General features: G+C 39.7%; 1 protein-coding gene across 2 annotated transcripts; it reads left to right on the forward strand.

Annotated features, from left to right (window-relative positions):
* Positions 1-481: 481 nt before the first annotated feature.
* Positions 482-23,292, forward strand: Ncoa6 (Nuclear receptor coactivator 6). Of its 2 annotated transcripts, none has more exons than XM_089736003.1 (9): positions 482-1,225; positions 5,151-5,325; positions 10,348-10,543; positions 11,505-11,783; positions 12,217-12,476; positions 12,804-13,265; positions 13,349-15,395; positions 17,973-19,481; positions 19,823-23,292. In XM_089736003.1, exons 2-9 carry the CDS (start codon positions 5,152-5,154, stop codon positions 19,849-19,851), a joined length of 4,956 nt encoding a protein of 1,651 aa, XP_089592129.1. In that variant the 5' UTR covers positions 482-1,225; position 5,151; the 3' UTR covers positions 19,852-23,292. The 2 variants fall into 2 exon arrangements, with proteins under 2 accessions (XP_089592129.1, XP_089592128.1); XM_089736002.1 differs by having other exon boundaries at positions 19,877-23,292.
* The last annotated feature ends 875 nt before the right edge of the window (positions 23,293-24,167 follow it).

The following is a 24,167-nucleotide window of genomic DNA, read 5'->3' on the forward strand; positions in this document are numbered from 1 at the left end:
AATAGATTTGTTGGCTTTGGAATTTAAAATGAACAGAACCTGGTTACATAATATTATTCCTTTTGAGAACTTACCACTAATAAAATTCAATGAAAATTATTTTTAAATTTCACAGAACAGGAAGTGAGTCGTGTCGCCAAATTTCGTGGCGGCAGCCAATGAAAGCGGAGTACGGCTTTACAAAACATGGAGAATGGATTGTCTGCCAATCAAAAGTAACCTTCAGTCGAGCATGAAAGTTTCTCTATGTATGTTTGTAACGACGTACAAAGCAACAGATGAAAAATTCTCGCCTTCAATTAAAACCATTTAATAATTAGGAACAAATATATGTTTATGTTAAATATCTTTATGACTTCAATAGTCCAGTCTTTTAGTCTCGAATATTTACATGACATTCATAAAAAAATGTGTAATTCGGTGAACATTTTTGTACGTCGATTCAAAAATATGTCAAGCAGTGTGTTTGTCTACTGCGAGGCAGTGCGCATGTCAAGTTGAAAATTGCAAATGGCGGCCGTTGTTATTGTTCGTACCGAATTAACTATTTGTAAATTATATACTAATCTTTTAAGGGATTTTTCTAATGAACTGGTGTACTGAAATGATGCTTTAACTTATTTTAATTCGGTACGATAAGTTTTAAGTACGATTTTAAGTGTTTTGTGTGTTTTTTTCGCATTTTATGTGTGTCATTGCAAATGGGGTAAGCTGGAATTATCGGATGTCGCTTAGGTTGTTTTGAATAGTTACAACAAGAAAATGGAGTGACCTTATGTGTTGAATCAGACAGTGCACAAATATTTTCACCAATCGCCCTACGTTTAAAGCCTTCGGAAACACGAAGGAGATCATAATTTACAAATGTTCCATGCTGTGACTGCACTCCCCGTACATTTCAAAATGGCTGCTCTTGACGATATATGAGCTTTGCGTCACTGGAACATAAATCAGTGGATTCGATTCATGAAGAAATCGTTGTGTTTAAGTCGCAAGTCGCTAGTGAAAAATAGGAATTGGAAGGAGAACACGATCCCGGGTGAAGTCGGACCGGGACAATAGTGGTGTGTCATATGTTTTCAGAGTGGACAGTGGTCATAGGACCGAGATTGCTTTGCGTCCGTGCCGGACTGTGATGTTGCGTTTGATATCCAAGGATGGTTCTAATCAAGAGGGATTAACGATACTAGTGTGTAATTGATCGGAATGTGACATCGTATGAGAGGTGAGTAGCATGTTATTACACGGTTTATTTACATTCTGCGGAGTATCGCGAGGTTCAAGTTGGTTACAAAATGGACACATTGGTGGGTGACAGGACGACGGCCGGCCGTCGCGGCCGTGCTGTGCCACGAACGCCTGAAAAATGTATTCCGTGTACAGTTTGACCCATAAATATTGTATAACTAGCTGTGTGTTTTTGTAGTAAAATCCTACACTTGGCCGTTTCGTTCGCCGCGGTGTATTCCACCCTAATCGCAACCCGCAAATGTTGCTAATTTGTCATTCGCACATGTTAACATTACACGATTGATACAAATAACGTGACTTTCCAAGAATTTCAGTTTAATCGTAATGTTTTTAATTAATAACAATATCATCGTAATTAAAATTGAATTTATGAGAATCTAAAACTTTGTGTGTCACACTTTTATCACAAACTTAACAAAAAAAAATATTCTCCAACCAGTGATAAACAGCAACAGGGCTTATCATAAAGTTTGCCAAAAAATACATTGTCTATGGAAAATATCTTATAAGTTTCCATAAAAACTGTTTTCAAAAACATTACACAATTGGATTTAAAAAAAAAAATTATAAATATTCTGTTTTTATTTTGTTAATTAAATAAAATGATCATTGCAAAATTACAGTAATTATAGGTCGAAAACAAATACAAAAAATATGTAGTTTTCTTCTTATTACCAAAAAATACAATAACCTTAACACTTTGCATTGTTTTTGAATAAAAAGGGTGCACTTTAAGAAACATTTAAGTTTGTTGGATTATTCTTGTTTCATTTTTGAATTCTGTATGTTCCTAAAGGTCTTAATTTTTTATTTTTCTGATAACAAAATTCAGCAAATTATATATAATAACCAAATTAAACAAATTGAATTTTTAATCGTATTAATAAATAAAACTGACAATGACTGTCTTTGATTAAGAACATTATCTTGCTGTTATAGAATAGAATGGTCATGATAAATTTTGGCTACAATTTAATGTTCATAATTATTGTATGGATTTTGAATTTTATAAATGTTTATTTTGATTTTTGTGGTGTGTACACCTATTTATTTCAGTTTCAAAGCTACATCTCTTATTTCTCAATCACAAGCATTTAAAATTGGATTTAGGTACAGTTATCATCATCTATCATTTATAATCTATTTTGTAGAATTAAAAAAAGGGCGATAAAGTATCCGAGTTTCCACAAAAGATACATACATTATTTTTAGTAATTGTCCAGGAGATTTAGGAAATTAAATATGAACTTAGTTTCATATCTAGTAATACTATCTGTGTGGAAATTTATAAAAAGTTCGTTAATTATGAGGATTTACAATGACAAATGGTTTTTTTTATTGCTAGTTATCAGATGAGCACCTGATAGTGTGTGGTTACCGTAGTCCATGGACATCACCAATGCCAGGGGCAGAGCTAAACTGCAGCCTACCGTTAAGTACTCTCTACAAGCCTAGTTTGAAGAAGTCATGTATCCAGAAAAAGTGTAGAATTCTATATATAAATGAATAAACAAGTGTTCTTAACAAAAAATATTCAGTGCTATGGTCGGAAGGTACATATTTTGCATTTAAATTAATTAACAGGTCATTAAGGTTATTAATGGGATTCCTTGAAGTTTGATTAACATGAGATTTAAATTTCTGATAGGTCATTATAAAATGTAATGATCAATATAAATAAACATTGTTTAATAAATTGATACAAATTTATTTTCTCAATTTTAATAAACATTGTAAATTTTGATTCTATTGGGTCCTAAAGTCCCTTTGGACTACATACTTAATAGATATACCTATACCTCATCTCTATTGTGTTTTTACCGAAAATAAATAACTTAATCTTTATAATTTTAAAAAATTAATTCAAGCTGAATGAAAGTTCTTTTCGATGAATATGTGATTATAAATAAACTAGATATAAAAACATGAGAGCATTAAAATTAAAAAAGGGTAAACTGAGTGCCCGCCTCAGTTGTCTGGAAGAGATCACTTGTAGCATTCACCTGTTGTACTTAATATATTTTGATTTAATCTATATTTAAGTTTTCAACTGTGTAGAGTGAATAGTAAATTTAGTTGTATATGTGTAGAACTGCATAACTTATTAGATATTTTAATTATTCATTCGTATTAAGATAATTTCACAATACTAATTAGAATTGAGCTGACCCATTAGTTATGAGTTTTGAACTTATAAAAACTTTATCTGCTAATGTTGAATTTATGATAATAATAATCATATTATTATAAATAAGAAGACAATATTTCTTACAGAGAATAAATATTAATAAAAGAATACGTACGTATTATGGAATGAAAATCTGCAGTACAGCAGAGTTTTTTAAATCAGCCATAACTTTTTTTGCTGTGATACAGGGAAAAATTACAACATGACTCATGATGGATCACTCTTCTGATTACCAAATTATGTTTCCTTTCATGAAAAAAAATGGATTAGTTTGTAAATGAGAAGCTATCAATTTTAATAAACATGCAAGATAATTTTTAACGTACTACAATTACGTTCTTAATATTTAGAAAACATTATGAAAGTTTTCAATTTAGGATAATTTTCTCAGAGTTGAAATAGTTAATTTGAAATATTAATTGTAAATGTCAGTAAACGAACATAATTAGCTCATTAATTAGATATTTATTCAGAGCTAGCTTCTGGTGATTTTCTTAAACTTGATGAGATAAAAATATTAAATACGGTGCAACATATTGTGAGACCGCATTGATACTATGGAACTCCAATGCTGATCTTCAAAGTATTAAGTTACTGTTGAAACTAAGAGCATTTCTGAAATCACCGGAGAACATGAAATGTGAATTTTCTGTAAAAGTGTTATGACAAGTGCAAGTTTTAGTTTCTCTAAACAAATGATATGTTACATACATATCATTATAAACATGGTTAAATTTAATTTTTATTTATTTATTTATAATTGAAAACACCTGATATTTATAATGCAACAGATTTTGTTGTCACATGTTACTACTAGAGATGCAAAATCCAAATGTAGATGAATATTGTACATTTAAAAATGTTCATCTAAAAGTAGTTTAAATTAATAATCACAGATAAAATACAGCCTGTAAAAAGCATTCTCGAAGTTGAAGATGGGAATAATCAACTAGATAGATTAAAACAAAATTAATGTGTATTAAAGAATTTTAATATGTAATTTATTGTTAAGGCAACCAATAGGTGAATATGTGAGGTAATAACGATAAATTTTTTTTTTATTATGTTTCATTAATGTTATTTCTATTTCAATATTTGAGAATGTTTTTCAATACACCCCATATCGCCTTTTCGCATTAAAAGTGTACAATTTCTAAAAATATTCGAAATTGAGTTAATATGGTGTAAACATTTGGTATCACCAGTATTTTTCTCATAAATACTGTCAAAAGAGCATAGTTTAGTTTTAGTTTTTTTAAGTACTTATATATGTTTTGACTAACAAAATTAATAAATAATTTTATCTTACTTTAAAAGACAGATAATGTAACTGGTAAAAAATAAAAAATAAATGTTGGAATGGATATGATTAATATTAAAAATATAACATGTTCAACCTTTAAACCACTCCTGTAAAATTATTTAGTTTTGAGATTATACAGTTTTACAGAGAGAGAGAATACACTTTATTGCACACCAAAACACAATACATTAAAAAAACAGTCAAAAAGCAGATACATTTGTACAATAGGCGGTTTTAATAATACAGTTTTAATGCGAGAAGACGATATTGTATTGTGTACCCTTTGCACCTATAAGACGATATTGTATTGTGTACCCTTTGCACCTATAAGATGATATTGTATTGTGTACCCTATAAGATTTACTGTGGTTCATTGTGTGCTGTGAATGCGGTGTGCTTTGTTGGTAGTATGGCAGCGGACAGCGACGGGCCAGGATCGGCGGGCGGCGGCTGGTGCGGCGTGGTGGTGACTTGCGAGGGCGACCTGCGCGACCCTCGCTTCCCGACGCGCCTACGCCGTCTCCTGCGCGACCTGCGCACGCTGCTCGCCGACCCGCACCCACAGCACCTCAAAGTTAACAAGGTATAACGGCGACATTTTTTTATATTACTGGTGGTACTTACTGGTGGTAGGACCTCTTGTGAGTTTACTGGTGGTAGGACCTCTTGTGAGTTTATTGGTGGTTACTACCGCCTTGCCTATTTCTATCGTGAAGCAGTAATGCGTTTCGGTTTGAAGGGCGGGACAGCCGTTGTAACTATATTTGAGACCTTAGAACTTATATCTCAAGGTGGGTGGCGCATTTACGTTGTGGAGGTCTATGGGCTCCAGTAACCACTTAACACCAGGTGGGCTGTGAGCTCATCCACCCATCTAAGAAATAAAAACATATTATATATTTTACTAGCCTTTGCCCGCGACTCGGTCCGCGTGGAATAGCTACTTTGGCATAACGCTAAATTTTACCCCCCACTTCATTTACATAGAAAGTGAATTTTTTTTTTTGTATTATAGAATGTTGAGGAGCTATTTAAACCCCTATTTTGAAACATTCTTTATTGGTGCTACACATGTATTGGTCTTACCGTGCTGTTATATAGCCTATAGCCTTCCTCAATAAATGGGCTATGTAACACTGAAACAATTTTTCAAATCGGACCAGTAGTTCCGGGGATTAGCGCGTTCAACAAACAAACTCTTCAGCTTTATTATATTAGTATAGATATTATGAATTAATTTTATGACGATGCGATGATGGCATAGTTGGTGCATCCTAGACAAGATACTAATTGTTGCTCAAACAGTTTCTGCTATGAAGATATAACTTGTCTATTTAAATAGAAGAAGAAAAATGGTTTAATGTACCTGACATTGGGTTCTGTGCCCATCTATACCGTGAAGGGATCTTGCGGTTTCTGACTGACAGTTGTTTATAAAAGACCTTGATGTTTGAATATACCTTTTGTTGACCATGAGCTGCATTGAGACTGATCGTCTACGCAAAAATGGTGAAATACCTTCAATTTACTACTATTTCCACCCAAAGGCAATGTATGTTTTTGGGATAGGGCCATGCTCGTGATCTAGAGGCCTTTCCAAATTCCTTAGGACGTAAGGGTGGATCGCTATCTATTGACTAAGTGCCTCCGCGGAAACCGGAGAGAAATTCTTCTGGTTGATGCTAGACTAAGTTATTGTCGCGGCAAGATAATTGTCGAGTTTGACGTATATTGTGACAACAAGCATTCTATTGGAAGAGAGTGGATCAGATGGATACGTTATACAATAAGTCCTGTCTAAAGCTTCGATGAGTTTGCCTGTCGTATTAGCCGGCTCTGAACCGTCATCCGCTGGCTACGATGAGAGGCTTATCGCGTCGAATTCATGTCGTTAAGAACCACTCCGACACTCGTCTTTATATACCCGGATGGGTTCGGGATCAAGGTCATCATTCGTCATAAACCATGGTGCTTCGACGGCTAATCTAAGAAAGTGAGATTAAGTAATTGGAGGTAGTCTACGCAAGCAGTTTGTCTAAGCGAACATAACACTAGCACCAAAGTTGATGATACGTAAGCAAGTTTTGTAAAGTATCTCTTGATTACGAAAAGACATCTTACTCCGCTAGCAGATCATGGGGGTAAAGACTTCTGAGGTTGAATGCGGCACAATCCTGGACTGACTTTATGCGAACGACGGAAAGCCATGGAGTTTTCCAGGATGAGTTCCAAATACTTCTCTCTCTCTCTCTCTGTGGCCCAGGGTATCGAATACACCTAACTCATGCATCAGCCCGCTGAGTTTCTTGCCAGATCTTCTCAGCGGGTCGCGATTCCGATCCGGTAGTAGATTAATTCGCGAAGCAATTGCTCTTGAGTTGTTAGGTCTCCTTCGGAGGCGCTGGGGCAGTTGTTGGCGAATCCCACCCCTCCTGGCTGAGCCTATGCTCGCCCTTCTGTCCTGGTGAAACTGGAAAGGCCTTTGGGCCACCTGTAATCTTTCAATCATAAAAAGAAAGGTATCGATAAAAGGATATTTGCGTTAAGTACCCCCTTCGAAAGAGCTCATTTGTGCTTGTCACATTGTTAACTTCGTCACTTGTGAAACCACTGTTGTGTGATGCTAGACATACGTGTGCATAAATCACGAGGTGAAATACTACCAAATGACGTTTTTTTTTGACGTTAAAGGTTTAAGTCTATATAATATTTAATCATATCACAATTTTTGGTGAGAAATTCCCTATTGTGCGAGATAGGTGCTGTTATAGAATTATACCAAACAAACCGTAGTTGATTTGGTTATATGGACAGGATGAATTTCGGTCAGATAACGTCCTGAACGCTATAAGGCATGTCGTGAGGTACCGATAACAGGTATCTAATATACTAGTTATTAAATATACCTGTTATCAGGTTTAGTTTGGTTTTATTTTAATATATAATAGCAGGTATAATTGATACCAGGTAAACCGTGTAAAACCTTACGGGTACGAACTCAATGTCTTAGCTATTTTTCTAAGTCCCTTCACTGCGTCGGAGCACCTGCTGTTGAATCTTTGCTGCATGTACAATGTTTTTGAATTATTCTGCTTTTTGGGCTCTCCTGCTTTCTCGACGATCTATTGGGCTCTGAGGCACAGATTGTTGCCAAACCTTAATAAGCCACAATTACAGCTCTGTCCCTCGTTTTTTATAGCAGTATCTGAGGATTTAATCATAAAGTCTAAATTACTAATTTTTCGCCTTCGAAGGCGGCCTTGCGCTGACTGGGCATCATCAAAACCAGGGGCAAAGCCAAGCTGCTGCTTACCGATATTCAAAGGCCTTTTGCGTTCAAACCGAGAGCATGGTTCATGGCAGACATATGCAGGGACAAATGGTACCGGCCCCTGCGTATTCCGACACGACCAACCACCAGTGGCTACGAAAAAAATATATACTATTGTCGACTAGATTTTGTAACACGCATTTATCGTCGCGGAAGTCGTTGGTGACCGGGTCGTACCTACATCTTCTTATTCTTCTTCATCTCGTGTCCGTCCAATGCTGAGCTTAGGTCTCTTCAAATGCACCCCATTCTTTTCGGTCTATTGCCTTTCGCATCCACTCCCTACCTGGAAGTCGTTGGTGACCGCGTCATACATACATCTCCTTATTCTTCTTCAACTCGTGTCCGTCCAATGTTGGGTTTAGGTCTATTCAAATGCATTCCCATTCTTTTCGGTCTCTTGCTTTTCTCATCCAGCCCCTACCAGCCACTTTGACCAGTCTTCGGTCCACCTCGTTGGTTGATACATATTTGTTTATCAAAAATGATAACTGCTCCAGAATTGGGTGTGTGGTCGCACGACACGAGCACACTGGGCGTCCAACATAGGCATGGGACGCACGAAAATTTGTGGTCGCTACGTGCACTCTGCTATAATTCCATCGGCGTGACGTCACACGAGGGCTTATTGGCCCTCGAAGTGTCACGTGCTCATAAGTCGAATGCGTTTTCACTAAATTATGTAGGTTTATTACTTGTTTACAATAAACGCAACATATTAAACGTGTCATATGAATTTATTGTGTTGATAAGCTAAAAAGTAAATTAATGCAAATACGTTTTCGAACTTTGAATCTTCAATCATCAGAGCTTAGAACTAGAAGGCCCCGTAAACAAGCAGGTTTTTAAGGATAAGCGGTATTGGTTACCGGTTTTGGGGACACTGGTGCTATATTGCCTTTCCTGAATGCGGTGGTGGTTTTCCGCACCCGTGTAGACCGATAATAGGAACACGAATACAACGTGATAATTTATAAATGAACTTGGTTATTTTTTCATTAAACAATGTTTTGTCTTCATCTCGGAAGCCGTCTGTTTTTATTCATTTTATTGTCAGTGGAATATTCGTTTTTTTTTTAATTTATTAATTATATTTACATTATTTCTTCAGTTTCTTAAATTTACGTCTGAGATAGCAGAAAGGACTATAGTTATATCAATTGCCTCTTTAAACTTAAGTACACGAAGTAATAAATCTGAAAACCTAGTATAATTTGCGAACAGCGAATTGATTCACGACGAATACTTAAAAACGAGTTTGGACTTACAAAACGCATACACACACTTATTTTGCAAAAAGTTTTTAGCTTACTTAATTATTTCGTGATGACGCTTTTATTGTAAGTTTCTTTTTAGCTTTACCTGTTCGTAAGACGGTGGTGTGGTCAAAATTTGCAAGTCAATTTTCAAACTGGTTCCAATCGATAGAGCTGAAACAATTTTACCTATTCGATGATAGTACAATCTATTAAATTATTTCATTGAGTAGGTAGTGTTAAATTAAAAGTTATTGTCTATGTAATACACGTGTACTTTTTCGAAATAAATTCCGCTTCTGATCTCCACCATATTATTATTTGTATTTTTTTTTCTACCTAAACTGATAGCCTTGAGAGGCTATTTCAGCGTAACCTTAACTAGTAGGTGAGCTCACTGGGCTCAAACCTGACGACGTTGCTTATACGAATCCTAGCAAGACCGTTCGCAGAATCTACCACGGATCGGAAACGCGACCCACTGAAAAGATCCTACGAGAAACTTAGTGGGCTGTTTCTGTGGGTTAATTTACTCGTCGAGCCCTTCGTCGCAAGCGACGGGTTCGACGAGAACTATGGCCGGTGCTTGAGCTTCCTAAAAGCACCGTTAGTGGATCGGGAGGATCCGAAATGACTTGTTTTGGGCGACTTCGACTGCTTTCCATTCTGTCCGCATGATCGGGAATGATAATTTGTACATCCTCTTCGATTGACATAAGTATCAAAGGAAATCGCCAGACCTCCGCCCTCCACTGGGGATGGAGGGCGGGGCATGTCAGAGTCGAACTGACTAAAACCTCCTGTCGCTCAACAACCAACGTCCAAACCTCGCATGAGACAGAACTCATGAAAAGGCAAAGGGGGGAAAGTGAAGCGTTTAGTGTGGAGCACATCTCTCTCATCACCCACCCCTCGGGACGCTGGACCGGCGGTCGTTGGCGCCAGGACCACCAGCCCCCTTGATGTAACTAGTATAGGTTATTTACAAATTTTTATAAAGTGTTTATTTATCCTGCAGGTGGAGCCATGGAACTCGGTTCGCGTCACACTGTCGGTGCCACGAGCGGCCGCGGCTCGGCTCCGGGCGCTGGCGATGGGAGGAGCCCCCCAGCTGAGGGCGCTCGGAATCCTCTCCGTGCAACTTGACGGCGACGCTGCCGTCTCGTTGCGGCTGCAGCACGGGGCCGAGCTGACCATAAGCGCCGACGGTGATGGTGAGTGTGGTTTTTTTATTGCACACACGAGTTTTTTTTTATTGCTTAGATTGGTGGACGAGCTCACAGCCCACCTGGTGTTAAGTGGTTACTGGAGCCCATAGACACCCACAATGTAAATGCGCCACCCAACTTGAGATATCAGTTCTAAAGTCTCAAGTATAGTTACAACGGCTGCCCCATCCTTCAAACCGAAACGCAGCTTCTGCTTCACGGCAGAAATAGGCAGAATGGTGGTACCTTCCCGTGCGGACTCACAAGAGGTCCTACCACCAATAAAAATGAATATGCTCATTTAACACCAGTGAATGAGCTCATTTAACACGTCATTACGGATCTTCCCGATCTGTTAACGGTGCTTTTAGGTACCTCAAGCACCGGTCACCGTCCTCGTCGAACCCGTCGCTTGCGACGAAGGGCTCGACGAGCGAATTAACCCATAGACACGGCCCATTGAGTTTCTCGCCGGATCTTCTCAGTGGGTCGCGTTTCCGATCCGGTGGTAGATTTTGCGAAGCACTGCTCTTGCTAGGGTCAGTGTTAGCATCACTCCGGTTTGAGCCCCGTGAGCTCACCTACTAGTTAAGGTTACGCTGAAATAGCCTCTCAAGGCTATCAGCTTAGGTAGAAAAAAAAAAAAACAAGAGCTCACTGTCCATCAAGTACCCAAGTGGTTAACGGAGCCCATAGATGTCAGAACGTGAATGTCGCCGCCAAGTTTGAGATATGAAGTCTCAGTCTCTTCAAACTAGAATGCAACGTTTTTTTTAAAGCCTTAATTGTACATATTTAAATGTAATGTTACCTATTAATAATAATAAAAGAATACATACGAAAAGTGGGCGGAATTTAATTACGTCCATTTCCAAGGAACTGTCCATTTATTGTAATGTAATAAGAAATTCAATTAAAAATAGGGAAAATAAGTTTTACTAGATATTAAGTAAGATATCTTTCGCAGACGCGAGCTCATCAAGATCGCAATCGAACGTGGAGTTGTTAGCTGGCTTAGAGGGGATAGGCCGGCTGATGGAGGGGGCCGACGGAGCGTCCACCTCGGCTGACGCCACTCCTTCATCTTCCACTCAGAACAGGGACAACTTCAAATCCCCCAACACTGTCTGTCCAATGGATGGGAAGATACCGCAGAACATTCCCACGCCGACTACAGACAGATGTGAATTCCCCTTCGGCAGTATGACTCAAGCGAGAGTGATACACCGGAAAGAGAATACTTTAGGTTAGTATTTATTTAATCTGTTTTGTTGACGGCTTTGACAATGAAAGTTTGCGAGTTGGGTGGAAATTGTAGAAATTTTTTTTATAACAATTTTTGTGTAATATCTGTTTATATTATAAACTAGCTGACCCGGCAGACTTCGTAGTGCCTCAATCGATAAATAAAAGACCTAAACTTTTGTATAAAATAAACTTAAAACAAATAAAAGGAATCCGTTTGACAGGATACACATCAAAGGCAAAACAAAATTGTTATTTTTATTTGTTTCCGAACATTTTCCCCTTTTAAACCTTCTCTGGACTTCCACAAATAATTCAAGACCAAAATTAGCCAAATCGGTCCAGCCGTTCTCGAGTTTTAGCGAGACTAACGAACAGCAATTCATTTTTATATATATAGAAGATTAGTGAAATACTCTGTAATAATTTTTCAGGTTTAGGTGGTTCATCAAGTAGCATAAGGCCGTCTTCTGATGCCATGTTCGCGAGGCCGTCGACATCATCGTTCACAGGGCCGCCCCCGCCCTACCCCGCGCCGCCCCCTCCGGCGCCTCCCTCCACGCCTACGCCCCCCACTGTCGCGATGTCTTCGCCTCTTCTCGTAAACTTATTGCAGAACGACGCGCCCACCCCTCAACCTAGACCCAAACCTCCGCAGCACCCCGCTAAACTAGATCGGCTTGAAGACGGACAGGTGAGTACGAAGCTTGGTTTTTAGAGATTGAGGTATATATCGACGCTTGAAAGGCAAACGTGACTAAGCGACAATAACAGCGTTGTACATAAATGGCAATAGGCAATAACCATATTCGATGCCCAAAAAAAATATTCTAGGTCTATTAAAATAATTTCAACCCTACAGCTAGATTTGTTAAAATAGAATTTATTTCAGGTATTTCAACTGTAAATTAGTCTACTGTAAAGTTTACGCATAGTCGCTTAGTCACGTTTGTCTTTCAAGCGTCGATATTGAATCATCGATGCAGTATAATCTTGCTAATCGTGGTCGTATGATTTCCAGGTGGAACTAGCTGTCGGTCGTGCGCCTTTTGAGTACCGCGGGCCCCGCACCCCGGCACCGCTCCGCATGCCGCCCTCCCCGGCGCCTTCTTCGCCGTCCCCGGCCCCGTCCCCGACACCACGTCCGGCCCCTAGGCCCACACCTTACATCCGGCGAGCCTTTGCCCCGGCAAGGCCCAGTCTTCCGCCGCCACCTCCCACTGTGACGTATCGTACAGTGCCAGCGCCGAATGCAACGGTCGTGTCCCGGACTCGATTTCAGCCGGGCACATACTCGACCGAGTCGTTTGGTCCTCCGCCCCCGTATGGCGGCCGGCAAGCGACGCCACGACCCCCGCCGCCTCGTGCCGCCCCGCCCCCGACCCCGCCGCCACAGTCCTCGAGGGTCACTCCCGAAGACCTGCAGGCTCTACTGCCTCCGCCCACCACATCTATGGATCAAAAGACTCAGTCCAGTTTTCAGGTTCGTTTAAATAATATCTGTCTGCTAATACACACTACGAGTTGAAATGTAGTTTATTAACCTTTTCAAAATTATTTTTTCAGGAATTCCAGAGGTATCAACAGCAGTATATCGCGCTGCAAAGAGCAAATTCTCGTAGCGCGGCCGGCTCCACGACGAGCGGGTCGGAGTGGGGTGAACCGTACCGAGACTCGCTCTCAGGACTGCAGCTACCAGAGCTACCCGACACGGATCTGGATCAGTTGCTGCCGACGTTGGGTGCCGATCTGAACTTGGATGATCCCGCATTATCGGCGATCTCGGACTTGGACGCGGCCGGCAAGCTCGACCTACTGTACGACGGCGGTGCTGCTCCTACGCCCGACTCGCTGCTTCACGAGATCACTGGGCAGTTTCCACCCCAGGTCAACGGACCCTACTCAGAACCCCCTACGTCCTCCGCAAGTGAAGTGCCTTCTAAATCAGAATCTTTCGACAGTGAAACGACTTTTATGCCACCCCCTCCTGTGCCGCAAACGTCCAAATACCAAACAAATCATCACCCCCCTTTCAAATCACCGCCGACCTCGTACGCGTCGCCCGTGTCGTGTAACTCTGAACTAGTGCGGACGGTGTCGAGTCAAGCGAATTCGAGTCACGGGCAGATGAGTCAAAATCAGCATCCAACGAATCAAATGTCGCCTGGTCACACGTCGATGCCGCCGCCGATGCGGTTGCCGATGAGGACGACGTCGGTGAGCACCGCGACGGTCGGCTCGCAGGCCACCGCGCAGGAGATCGAAGAACAAAACAAGCAGTACCTGATCAAAACGCTCATGCGAGACGACGACTCGCCCCCTCCAGCGCCGCCACCTCCACCTCCGTCTGAGCCCGAGAAAAAAGTCGACGAGATCACTGTCGTGCAGTGTAAAATCAAAGAAAACTCTACAGATACGATCCCGGAAATATTTGGTATCGCGAAGTCGATACCCGAAGATGACGGGAAGAAGGATGATGAAGCGAGAAAAAATAAGTTGACGAAAAAGGATCGTGATGAGAAACTAGTCGCTCAAAAGGGCGGGAAGCCTCGCGTCACAGGGGCGAAAGAGAAACCCGCCATCTTGAAGGATAAAATAATCCGCGACGTTAAGTCCACCAAAGTTGCCTTACCCAGGCCCGCGCTCACGAAGCCCGCCACCCCCACCAGCGACGCGCCCAAGTCACCGCCCGGAGAGAAGGAGTCCATCAAGCTCAGGCTTACGAAGACGAAGCTCGACAAGAACGAGCCTGTTGTCCAACCGGTCTACAAGGCGGACGTCAGCTTCGTCAATCAACAGAAGGGCGAGAAGTCCGACGGTGAGCTCAGAGTGCCGCCATTGCATATAAGCCTAAAGGGAAGAAATTCTGCTGTCATAAAGAACTCCAAAAAGGAGAAAAAGAAATTCAGTCCGGGCGATTTGCACACAAAGAAAGTTAAAATCAAGAAAGCGCTAGAAGACGAAAAACCGCACAGGCGGGAGTCGGACGAGTGCATCGCTTCGAAGTCTGGCGATGGTGCCGAAAACAAGACTGATGAGTATTTAAACGCGAAAGGCATTAAGCTTAACAACCACTACGACGGCGACGCGGTCAAAACCGAAATAACGGGAGACAATAACGTTGTCTACCGAATGAAGACTATATCGAAGAACGCTCACATAGTCACCAAGTCCCACGACTACAAACTCAACAACAAGGTCCAGATGATGGACTTGAAAGTTAAAAAGAAATTCAAAATACTCAGCGAGGATAAAACAGAAAAAGACAAAGATTGGCGGAACAACTTATTAGAGAAAGAAGGGAAGTATGCACAGAATGAGGGTTACAGAGAGACTCCTAACAATCATGAAGTAAAAAAGAAGTTACCTAGCGGGAAGGATGGTGTCAAATGTGATAGGTCCAGTGACGGGAAGACGGTGCAATCGGACGCAGAATGTGAGAAAGGTGCTAGTGACAAGTGTAAAGTGGAATGGACGCTAATCGAGGGTGAGAACAGGACTCCTGAAAGTGACAATAAGTTAAAAAGGACACTAACCGAAAGTGCAATTACCTCTCCTAATGGACTCCTTACTTCTGAGAAGAAGAGGAAAACCAGTCATAGTTCCTTATCAGGTATGTATGCTTGTGTTACCTTACTTCAATGCTTAAATAATATGCAATAACATAGTTTTGATTGATCCTCTAATTTATTTTCTGTATATTCGTATCGTTCTATAACTTAATTACTTAATTGTTTTAGGAACAAAACTTCAGGTAAAATTTCGGCTATAATTGACTAATCTTAATGACAAAAAAAACTCTCAATAGCTGCCTGACTTGCATTTTATGTTGTATCGATTATGATTTAAGAAATATTTTGGCGTAATAAACAAAACAAAAAGTCAGAAAAATGAAAAATGTTATATATTTGAAAAGTATGGCATGCCTGAGTACAAATGTGCATGGTTACATAGGTCTGTATTGCATAGAGATTAATAATAAGACCATAGAAGTGCTATCTAAGGTTCACACTATTCGGACGTTTGTCGACGATTTGAACTCACAATTACACGTAAACAATACCCACAGATTTGTAGACCATACACAAAAAACTAAGTAAATTCTCATTACCAAGTCATGTTTGATGATATCGAAATTCAAATGAGCCATTTTAATTCATGAATTCATGAAACATATAAGAATTATTTTACACTAAGGCAAACACTAAAACAAAGAATTGTTTTTAAATGAATTGGAAGTAGATGGTTGCTTGCTCATCCTAGCAATGAGTTTTTGTCACCCCTTTCTAGAATTTTAGTGAGTATCATTCATTTCTTTGGCTATATCATTATATTTATCAAATAATTTAAATATTGTTTGAGATTTTCATAAAATTTATCTTTTATATAGATTAGTTTTTAGATCAAGGTGACACCCTCCATAATATGGATAAACATAATATGTTGCATTATATCTGAACAACAAATTTAAGATTATTGTTATTGTGGGGCATGTCTGTTTATACAGATAAAGACAAATATAGACAGAACCCCACAAATCGAAGTTGTTTGACCTGGTGCAGTAGTTAGCGTCTCTGATTGTTGAACTGAGATTTATTTATTATTTATGTGATGATCAGGTCTGTTTGCTCCTTGTCTTTGTTTTTATTGTAAAAATATGTATATATTTCAACAAAGATAAATATTATGTATATCAGTCTCTATAGTACAGAGAGTCCTAGTTTTGGCCAGAAAAACATGTCCCTAAAAAAATCCAAAAAAACATCAATTGCTTCTATTTTGTGTTTGGGTGATACAATATCACTATCATTGATGTTACCATTTCATTGTCATGTTTGTGAGGTGAGTGAAGCTCTAAGCTTAAAGATCTGTTGAGTGATTTGTTGTTGAGAAACCACATCAACCCATCAATAATTTTTTCATTTATGTTAGTACCAAAATCTTCATTTCTGTTTTATGGGCTCTATCTAGTACAGTTAGGGATAGTATTAACAGTAATTTACAGTATAGTATCTACAGTTAGTAGTAATATGAATTGCCTGCTCATTTAAATCATTAAACAGATAAATGACACAAATTAAAAGACCAATAAAGTGTGCTTGGTATTTTATTACTTCAAGATTTATTTTGTAATCTTGTATTCAATTCACAAAAACAAAAGTTGTCAGAGCCAAATAACAAATTCACATATAGAAAATAACATTTGAGAGTGTAATCCCAGTCCCATATAAGTATGTTCAAATGACAAAAAAAAAACTTTTATGAAATTGATATTACTTGTAGAGTTAGTAAATAATCATTAGAATATAAAAATAATACTTTGTGTCTGTACGTGGATGAAACTAAAACTTAAATGTATAAAATGAACCGCTATCATGCTGACATGTCTATAAAAGAAATATAAACACTTCTTTTTCACTACCTTATCCCACCAGGTGAAGTCAGCATAGCAAATTTTTCTATTCCATTTTCTTCTATAACTGTCATCTCAACACTCACTCCTCTCTCATATCATCATTCACACTCCGCCCATGTCTTCTTCGGTCGACCTCTTCCCCTCTACCTTGCACTACCATTTCCATACACCTCCCAGTCACATGTATCTTCTCTCTACGCATCAAAAGAAATATAAACACTACAAACGCCTAATGTGAGAATATTAGACAACTCTGCCACTTCTATTGTCTTATTATTTAGATTTCTGTGTGAGACCAAAAACTAATCAACGTGTTAAAGAATCTAACTATGAAATGTTTATTGAACAAAAAAAACACTATGCTTTTTCTAAATTTTGTATGCATGATTTGCGTTTTGCATGTTGTAATTTGAATTGAAATCTTTGAAATTCTTCAGCACAATCAAAGGCGTTTATAATGTAAAGTAAAACGATCCGGACGGGTGCCCTCCATTTCGTTGCACTGCGCGCGAGTAGGTCCCGAGGGAAGCTATGCCTCTGGTGTTGTGAGCTCGGCGGCACGGAGCCCTAACACCGTCCCTCCGACTCCCCGGATCGCATGACTCTTATGTGCGTAGGAAACCGTATCGCCATTTACCTTATTCTTAAAATGTTTCGCAGGAAGTTAATAATAATTTTTTTTTATCTATTGAACATTTCACACGGAAATTCTTAAAATTATTTTAGTAGACTTACGAAAGAGAACGACGACAATGTACAATGAACGTGTTTCAGATCCGCCGGGCTCCACCAACACGGGCACCGTCAGCGCCGGCTCCTCTCCCGGCGGCTCCTCTCCACGGCGCAGGGAGCGGCCCAAAGACAAGTCCTACTGCAAGCTCGTCGCCGAGCGGGCTGCCGACAAACTGTCCGCGCGCTCGCCTTCCTCGCAGGCCCAGGGAGAGGATTCGGGGATCGAGTCCATGGACGCGCTCTCGGAGAAGTCCCCCAACCAGGCCAGCCAGTCCCCGCCCGGACCCCAGCGCAAGGAACACCTCGACATGCCGCGCTCCACCAGCCCCGCCTCCGTGCAGAGGATCATCGGCGTCATCGAGCCCGCGCCCGCAGCGGACGACCTGCTCGTGCCGCTCTACGACCCGGGGGACATCGAGGCCGAGCTCGCCAAGATGCACGCCGGGCGAGTTAACGGCGACCGGCCGCTGCAACATGAACACACCAAAGAACGGGAACCGACGCCCATCTTGAGGGAAAGAGACGAACCCTCCGCCTCCGACGAACCGCACTCGAAACCCGAACTCGACGGCGGCGGGGACACCAACACTCCCTCCTCTGTCCCCGACGACCCGGGCGGCACCAAGAAGGAGCCAGACTTCGATCCGCTGCCCAGTAGAATGTCGCCGCCCCTTTATACGTATTCGAATCAAGAAAAAGGTGATCCAGAATCTAACGTCAAGGAAGAGAAACCTGGAACTGAAAGTCGCGAGACGAGGCCCGGGGGCGATGAGAAACGGGAGACGAAAATCGAAAGGCTACCATTGAAAGCTGACTTTCCCGATAAGAGTTTGCTAGAGCAGTTGTTGATAGAGATTCCGACTCCGGACTATGTCGGGAAGAGGCCCGAGTCGCCATCTCCGTCGGCACTCGAGCGCGTGGCGAGAACCAGCGTCCGCACCCGCGCCAGCAGCAAGCTCAACAGCCCCGCCGAGCCGCGCCTCTCGCCCGTCAGAGCCAAGGCGGATCGAGCTGACTCCCCCGCCCTGCAGCCGAGGAACTGTCTGCGCGCCGTCGCCGACGACAAGATCAGTCCGCGCAACGCCGCCCCCGCACCCCGCCCTCCGGCCCCCGTCGCGCCCGTCGTCAAGCGGAAGCGTCGCGAGTCGGAAAGTTCCGGTGCCTCCACCCTCAGTTGCGAGGAGGGCCTCTCGCCCGCCGCTCGACCGAAAAAGAAACCGCGCCGAACTGATTTGAAACCGGTCAATCCGACGGGAGCGCCCCTCAAAACCAAGAAGGATTCGGACAGCGACAGCGACGAGCCTCTAATTTGTAAAGTGCGAGGGAAACCGACGAAGGGGGTGAGGAGCGCGGGGCGCGGGGGAGCGAAAGCTGCCGAGGGTATCAGCACGCGGCGCTCTGTGAGGCAGGGCATGACCGCGCCGGCCGCCCCCGCCCCCGCCCCCGCGCCCGCCGCGCTGCCCGCGTCCGCCCCCGCCGCCCCGCCCGCCGCGGCGCCGGCTCCAGCCCCCCCTGTACCCGCTCCCGTCAGAAGAAAAACCAGAAGTGCCGGTAAGTTTAATTGCCATTATTATTCCACTGTAAACTCACATTAGTTGATACCATCGGGTTGACTCTTTCTGCTACAAAGTGTGCAGGGCAGAGAGAGAGAGAGCGAGAATACACTTTATTGCACACCAAAACACAATTTACATTCAAAGAACAGTCAAAAAGCAGATACATTTGTACAATAGGCGGTCTTATCGCTAAAAGCGATCTCTTCCAGACAACCGTTTAATTTACAGAAATTCTGGAAAATATAAAAATATAGCAAGTATGTTGCGGTGTACCATAGACAATACAGAGTAGCTATTATTTCTATGAAACTTAAGCTTTGAATGTAATATCCCAAGCCGAACGTGCCAATGGAGTCATCTTCTAAACTCGAACACCAACTTGTTGTTCAGCGGGCGAAGGCCTGGCGGGCGCGGTGCGGCGGCGGCGCCTGTCCCGGGACGGCAAGTGACGGCGGTCGGGCGCGGAGCCCGGGCCCTCCCCGCCGCGCCTGATGCTGTGTCCGCTGCTGGACTGACGCTGGACTGACGCTGGACCGTCCGCTAACAGTACACTATACACGCAGATCACACAGGTATATATCGACGCTTGAAAGGCAAACGTGACTAAGCGACAATGCGTGAACTTTACAGTAGACTAATTTAAAGTTGAAATACCTGAAAAAAAATCTATTTTAACGAATCTAGCTGTAGGATTGAAATTATTTTAATAGACCTAGAGATATATTTTTATTTACGCATCGAATATGGTCATTGCCTATCATTTATGTACAAAGCAGTTATTGTCGCTTAGTCACGTTTGCCTTTCAAGCTTCGATACCTATTCACCAGAATTGTAATGTCCCACTTTACTACCAGCCGACGAATCATAGAAGTGTTTATACGAATTTGCGACATTTTTAAAGTTTAAATAGAAATTCAAATCGCTGCTTTTGTAATCGAAATATTCAAATTTGAGCACCAATAAAAAAAATTGTATTTTGCCGACCGTCATGGAGAATCTCAGATTTAAATTCTCTCGTTTGAACCAACTGGAATAAGATACAAGAGAGATATTAGTTGTTATGCTGAAGATCTTTAGAGTAAAAACTCTTTGGCGTGTCTGCATAATTGCTGACGGACTTATTAAAAATTTAACTCGAATGAAAATGCTATATGATTCGTACGTTGTAAAAAAGTCCATTGTAAAACAATAACGGAAACATTATTTTAATCGATTTTAATTGATTCGAGTCACAATGGTTTTGAATACGAAATGCTGACGTGAATGTGAATAATTTTTATGAAATATATTTTTTATTTAGTGAACAAATCATGTTACCATTCACTATAAAAGCACTTGACGAGTTTTACTTTATTAAATGTAAGTTAATTTTAAATGAATGCGTCTGAATTTACCGCTGAGTGAACTATCGGTTGACTTGCCGTGGCTCCGGTCAAGAGGATGTCATATCACATTTAAAAAAAAAAATTAAAAAAAAACTTGTTTTCCCAATTAAGTGACCGCTAATCTTGGGAAGTCGATCGTGCTACATTCTCAGCGGGAAGCCTTAGATTACTAGTGATTAGTTTTATATCATTGTACAAAGAGAAGGCACTCGATATGATAGGCACATTGTTAAAACTACCGGAGATTTATATAAAATAAAATAAATCGCAGTAATAAAAAAAAAAATTAAAGATATTTTCATACGTTTTTGCACGTAATTAATTCGTGACGTTCTCAACGTTGCATAAGCGCAGTGTAGTTAAATAAATTTTGCGGTTTCGACGGGAATACGATGTTTATGATTTTATGAACTACCCAAATATCAATAAACAAATATTAAAAATGATGGAGTTTGTTAAAAAAAAAACACATTGGGTTAAAGAAAAAAAACATGGCGTCTTCCCGCCCAAACTTGACAGCTGTTATGATTAGCGTTAAATAAGGATAATTCACGACCAATAAATGTAATTTTTAGAGTGTGTGAAACTTGGAAAATTTCTTAGTGAAATGATAATAATCGCGACTGAATGTTTCAACAGCTTATCCGTTCGGGCTTCCAGTAAAACTAACATTTTTGTTTTTCTTCGATTTATGTAAGCCCTCGTATTTTTTTTTCTTTCCTTTTTCTAACGAATCAAAACATTGATCCAGTGACTTTTTATAAATTAACTTAAATACGTTTTTTTTTGTCTGTGCACTGTAAATAAATGATCGAATTTCTGAAACCAATTTTAGTTAGAAGCTAGTATTTACTATCGAAATCACAATTTTTATTAATAATTATTAACATTAGTGTGTTGAATGCAATCTTCTATTATTGACATGTTTTTGACATTATTATTTTTTTCTTTTCGGATTGGACACGTGGCCTTCAATCAGTTTTTTGATAAAATACTATGAGTTTGCAAGTTTATAAGCGGACATTTTTTGTTTGTTGTTCCTAGTCGCATAGGGAGAACTCTAAAGCAATAATAATGGATGTGAAGATTACATGCTTTTTGTATAGCACTTTTTTGGACAGCTTTTACAAGGATCATTAACTTAAATCGCAATCATTTGAATAATTTACACCCTTTTAAATAATATATTTTCGAATACCCTACTTCTATAGGATAGCGGGGAGATGCCTATGTGCGTAACAAGAAAAAAAAAATCATTTGATGATTTTAAAATGTGTTCAAAGGCCTAGTTGATAATGTATCAATTCGGTTTTAGAGCTATCAATCGTGGCTGTGCATACACAGAGGCAACTCCTCGACTATTTATACTAGTACATTGAAAGTTAGGTGATACAGTGATAGTCTTAAACGTTAGTATGTATTTACGTAGCGTATAGAAAGTGTAATGAGAATATTTTTAATGTTAGTAAATGAATTATTGCCTGATATATTGTGCCCTATGTAACTTGTGTGCCGTGGATGCGTGAGGTGTGAGGCGGGACAGGCGGTGGGTTCATTGACATTTGTTTTTCAAATACAAATATAAATATACATTATATATATATATTTTTTTTTTCATTTAAATTATTTAAAAAAATATCAGTTCGTCCTGTATAAATTCTCTTGTAAATTTTTATGTATAGACGGGAGGATATTAATATAATGTGTTACGCTTTTGATGTAAATGGTTTTTTTTTTTCTTCGATTGTCTATGTACGTAGTGTTGTATATAATGGGCTAGTGATCGTGTCCCGCACGGATGGACTATTATAGTAATGCAAAAAGCCTTAATACTGTAATATATATAGTGAAGAGTTAAATTTGTACCATATAATTGTAACTAGGAACTCTCAACTAGCTGTGTATATTGGGTGTAAAGTTATCAGTTTTGTAATTGTTTTTGTTTTCTTTCAACCTAACTATAGTAATTTATGCCCGATAAAATTTATATATATATATATAAATACGTTTACGATAGAAATATGGAGAGACGAGAAATACAAATAGTTTTTAAACGATTATAAATATAGCGAATAGGGGACAAATAAAATAATAATAATAATAAAAAAATGAAAACGACAAGAGAATATGGCGTTTATAGTTTTGGTATGTAAACATAATATAAAAGAAGTATGTAAATAGAATGCAGAAATAGTGAATTAAAAAAAAAAAGAATTGAAACAATAAATAAATACTTTGTTATTCATAAATTTTTTTCTAGAATGTGTTTAGGGGGCGGCGCGTACACAACTTAGGACAAAAGAATGCCCGTAATCATTATTTTTCGTTGCTGGCAATTATGAATATGAATTCTTTTTTATTGTGCATTATTTTTTTCTCTGTAAGTTGCTTTCACTGTCGTTTCTAGATTATTTTTTAAATCATATAATTATATTCGTAAAGTACGATGAGTCATGGTGAATTATTATCATATTATTATGAATGAAAAAGAAAAATAAGGAATATTATTGTTCTGCTATTATTAAATTTGTAAAGTTAGTTTATTAATAAATGAATAAAAAAAATGTTTGTTGTTTTAAAATTTAATGGTACCTTTGATTCGAAGTATGACTCGAGATATCGTCGTGTGTAGTATGAGATGAGTGAGATGAGAGTATGAGATGAGGAAAGATAATATTATAATCATTATTAAAAGTGTGATTTTTTTTGGTATCCAGATGTTCTCGTTATTTTAAATTACATTAAGAATGAAACATTTTGAAATCTGCTCCTATCTTTTTATTCTCATCGGAATAAATATGCTTAGTTTCCGAAATTGAATATAGAGATGGTATAACCCATGGTTTAACCATATGATGGTGGTTTTGGTTGCTTAAACAGATAAAAAATCCGATCAGCCCGTAATTTGAAAGTTGTAGTTTTTCCATTTTTGTCGTTTACATTAATTATATCGATTGAGACCATGACGTACATAATTCTCCACCGTTTAGTATTTTGGAAATGGTTGTATTTCCCATTAACTTTTAGTATACATTCAGTCAAAAAAGTGTCGGGAATGGGTGATTCGTTCAAGGTTCCAAACTATTTTTTGTTTCGTTTTGTTGTCAGATTGGCACATCCATTTTGGCGCGAAAGCTGAATTGCATCTCATAATTAGATTAAATTTTAATACAGTGTGTACAGTTTGTACTGTTTTTAATTATATCAATGTCTAGTGTGTAATGCAAATTTCATAATGGATAGAAACATCCAACAAAAAGTGTCTTAAATTTGCATTCTATCTAAATAGTAATAG

This window comes from Bombyx mandarina, chromosome 20 (genome assembly GCF_030267445.1).
Source record: "Bombyx mandarina strain Sakado chromosome 20, ASM3026744v2".
Lineage (NCBI taxonomy): Eukaryota > Metazoa > Arthropoda > Insecta > Lepidoptera > Bombycidae > Bombyx > Bombyx mandarina.

Bases quoted from the DNA above. Each gene is read 5' to 3' on its own strand.
- Ncoa6 (XM_089736002.1), top strand. From the start codon at position 5,152: ATGGCAGCGGACAGCGACGGGCCAGGATCGGCGGGCGGCGGCTGGTGC. The intron at 11,784-12,216 runs GTTAGTATTTAT...ATAATTTTTCAG, and splicing joins CCGGAAAGAGAATACTTTAG to GTTTAGGTGGTTCATCAAGT. The intron at 19,482-19,876 runs GTAAGTTTAATT...CTTGTTGTTCAG, and splicing joins AAGAAAAACCAGAAGTGCCG to CGGGCGAAGGCCTGGCGGGC.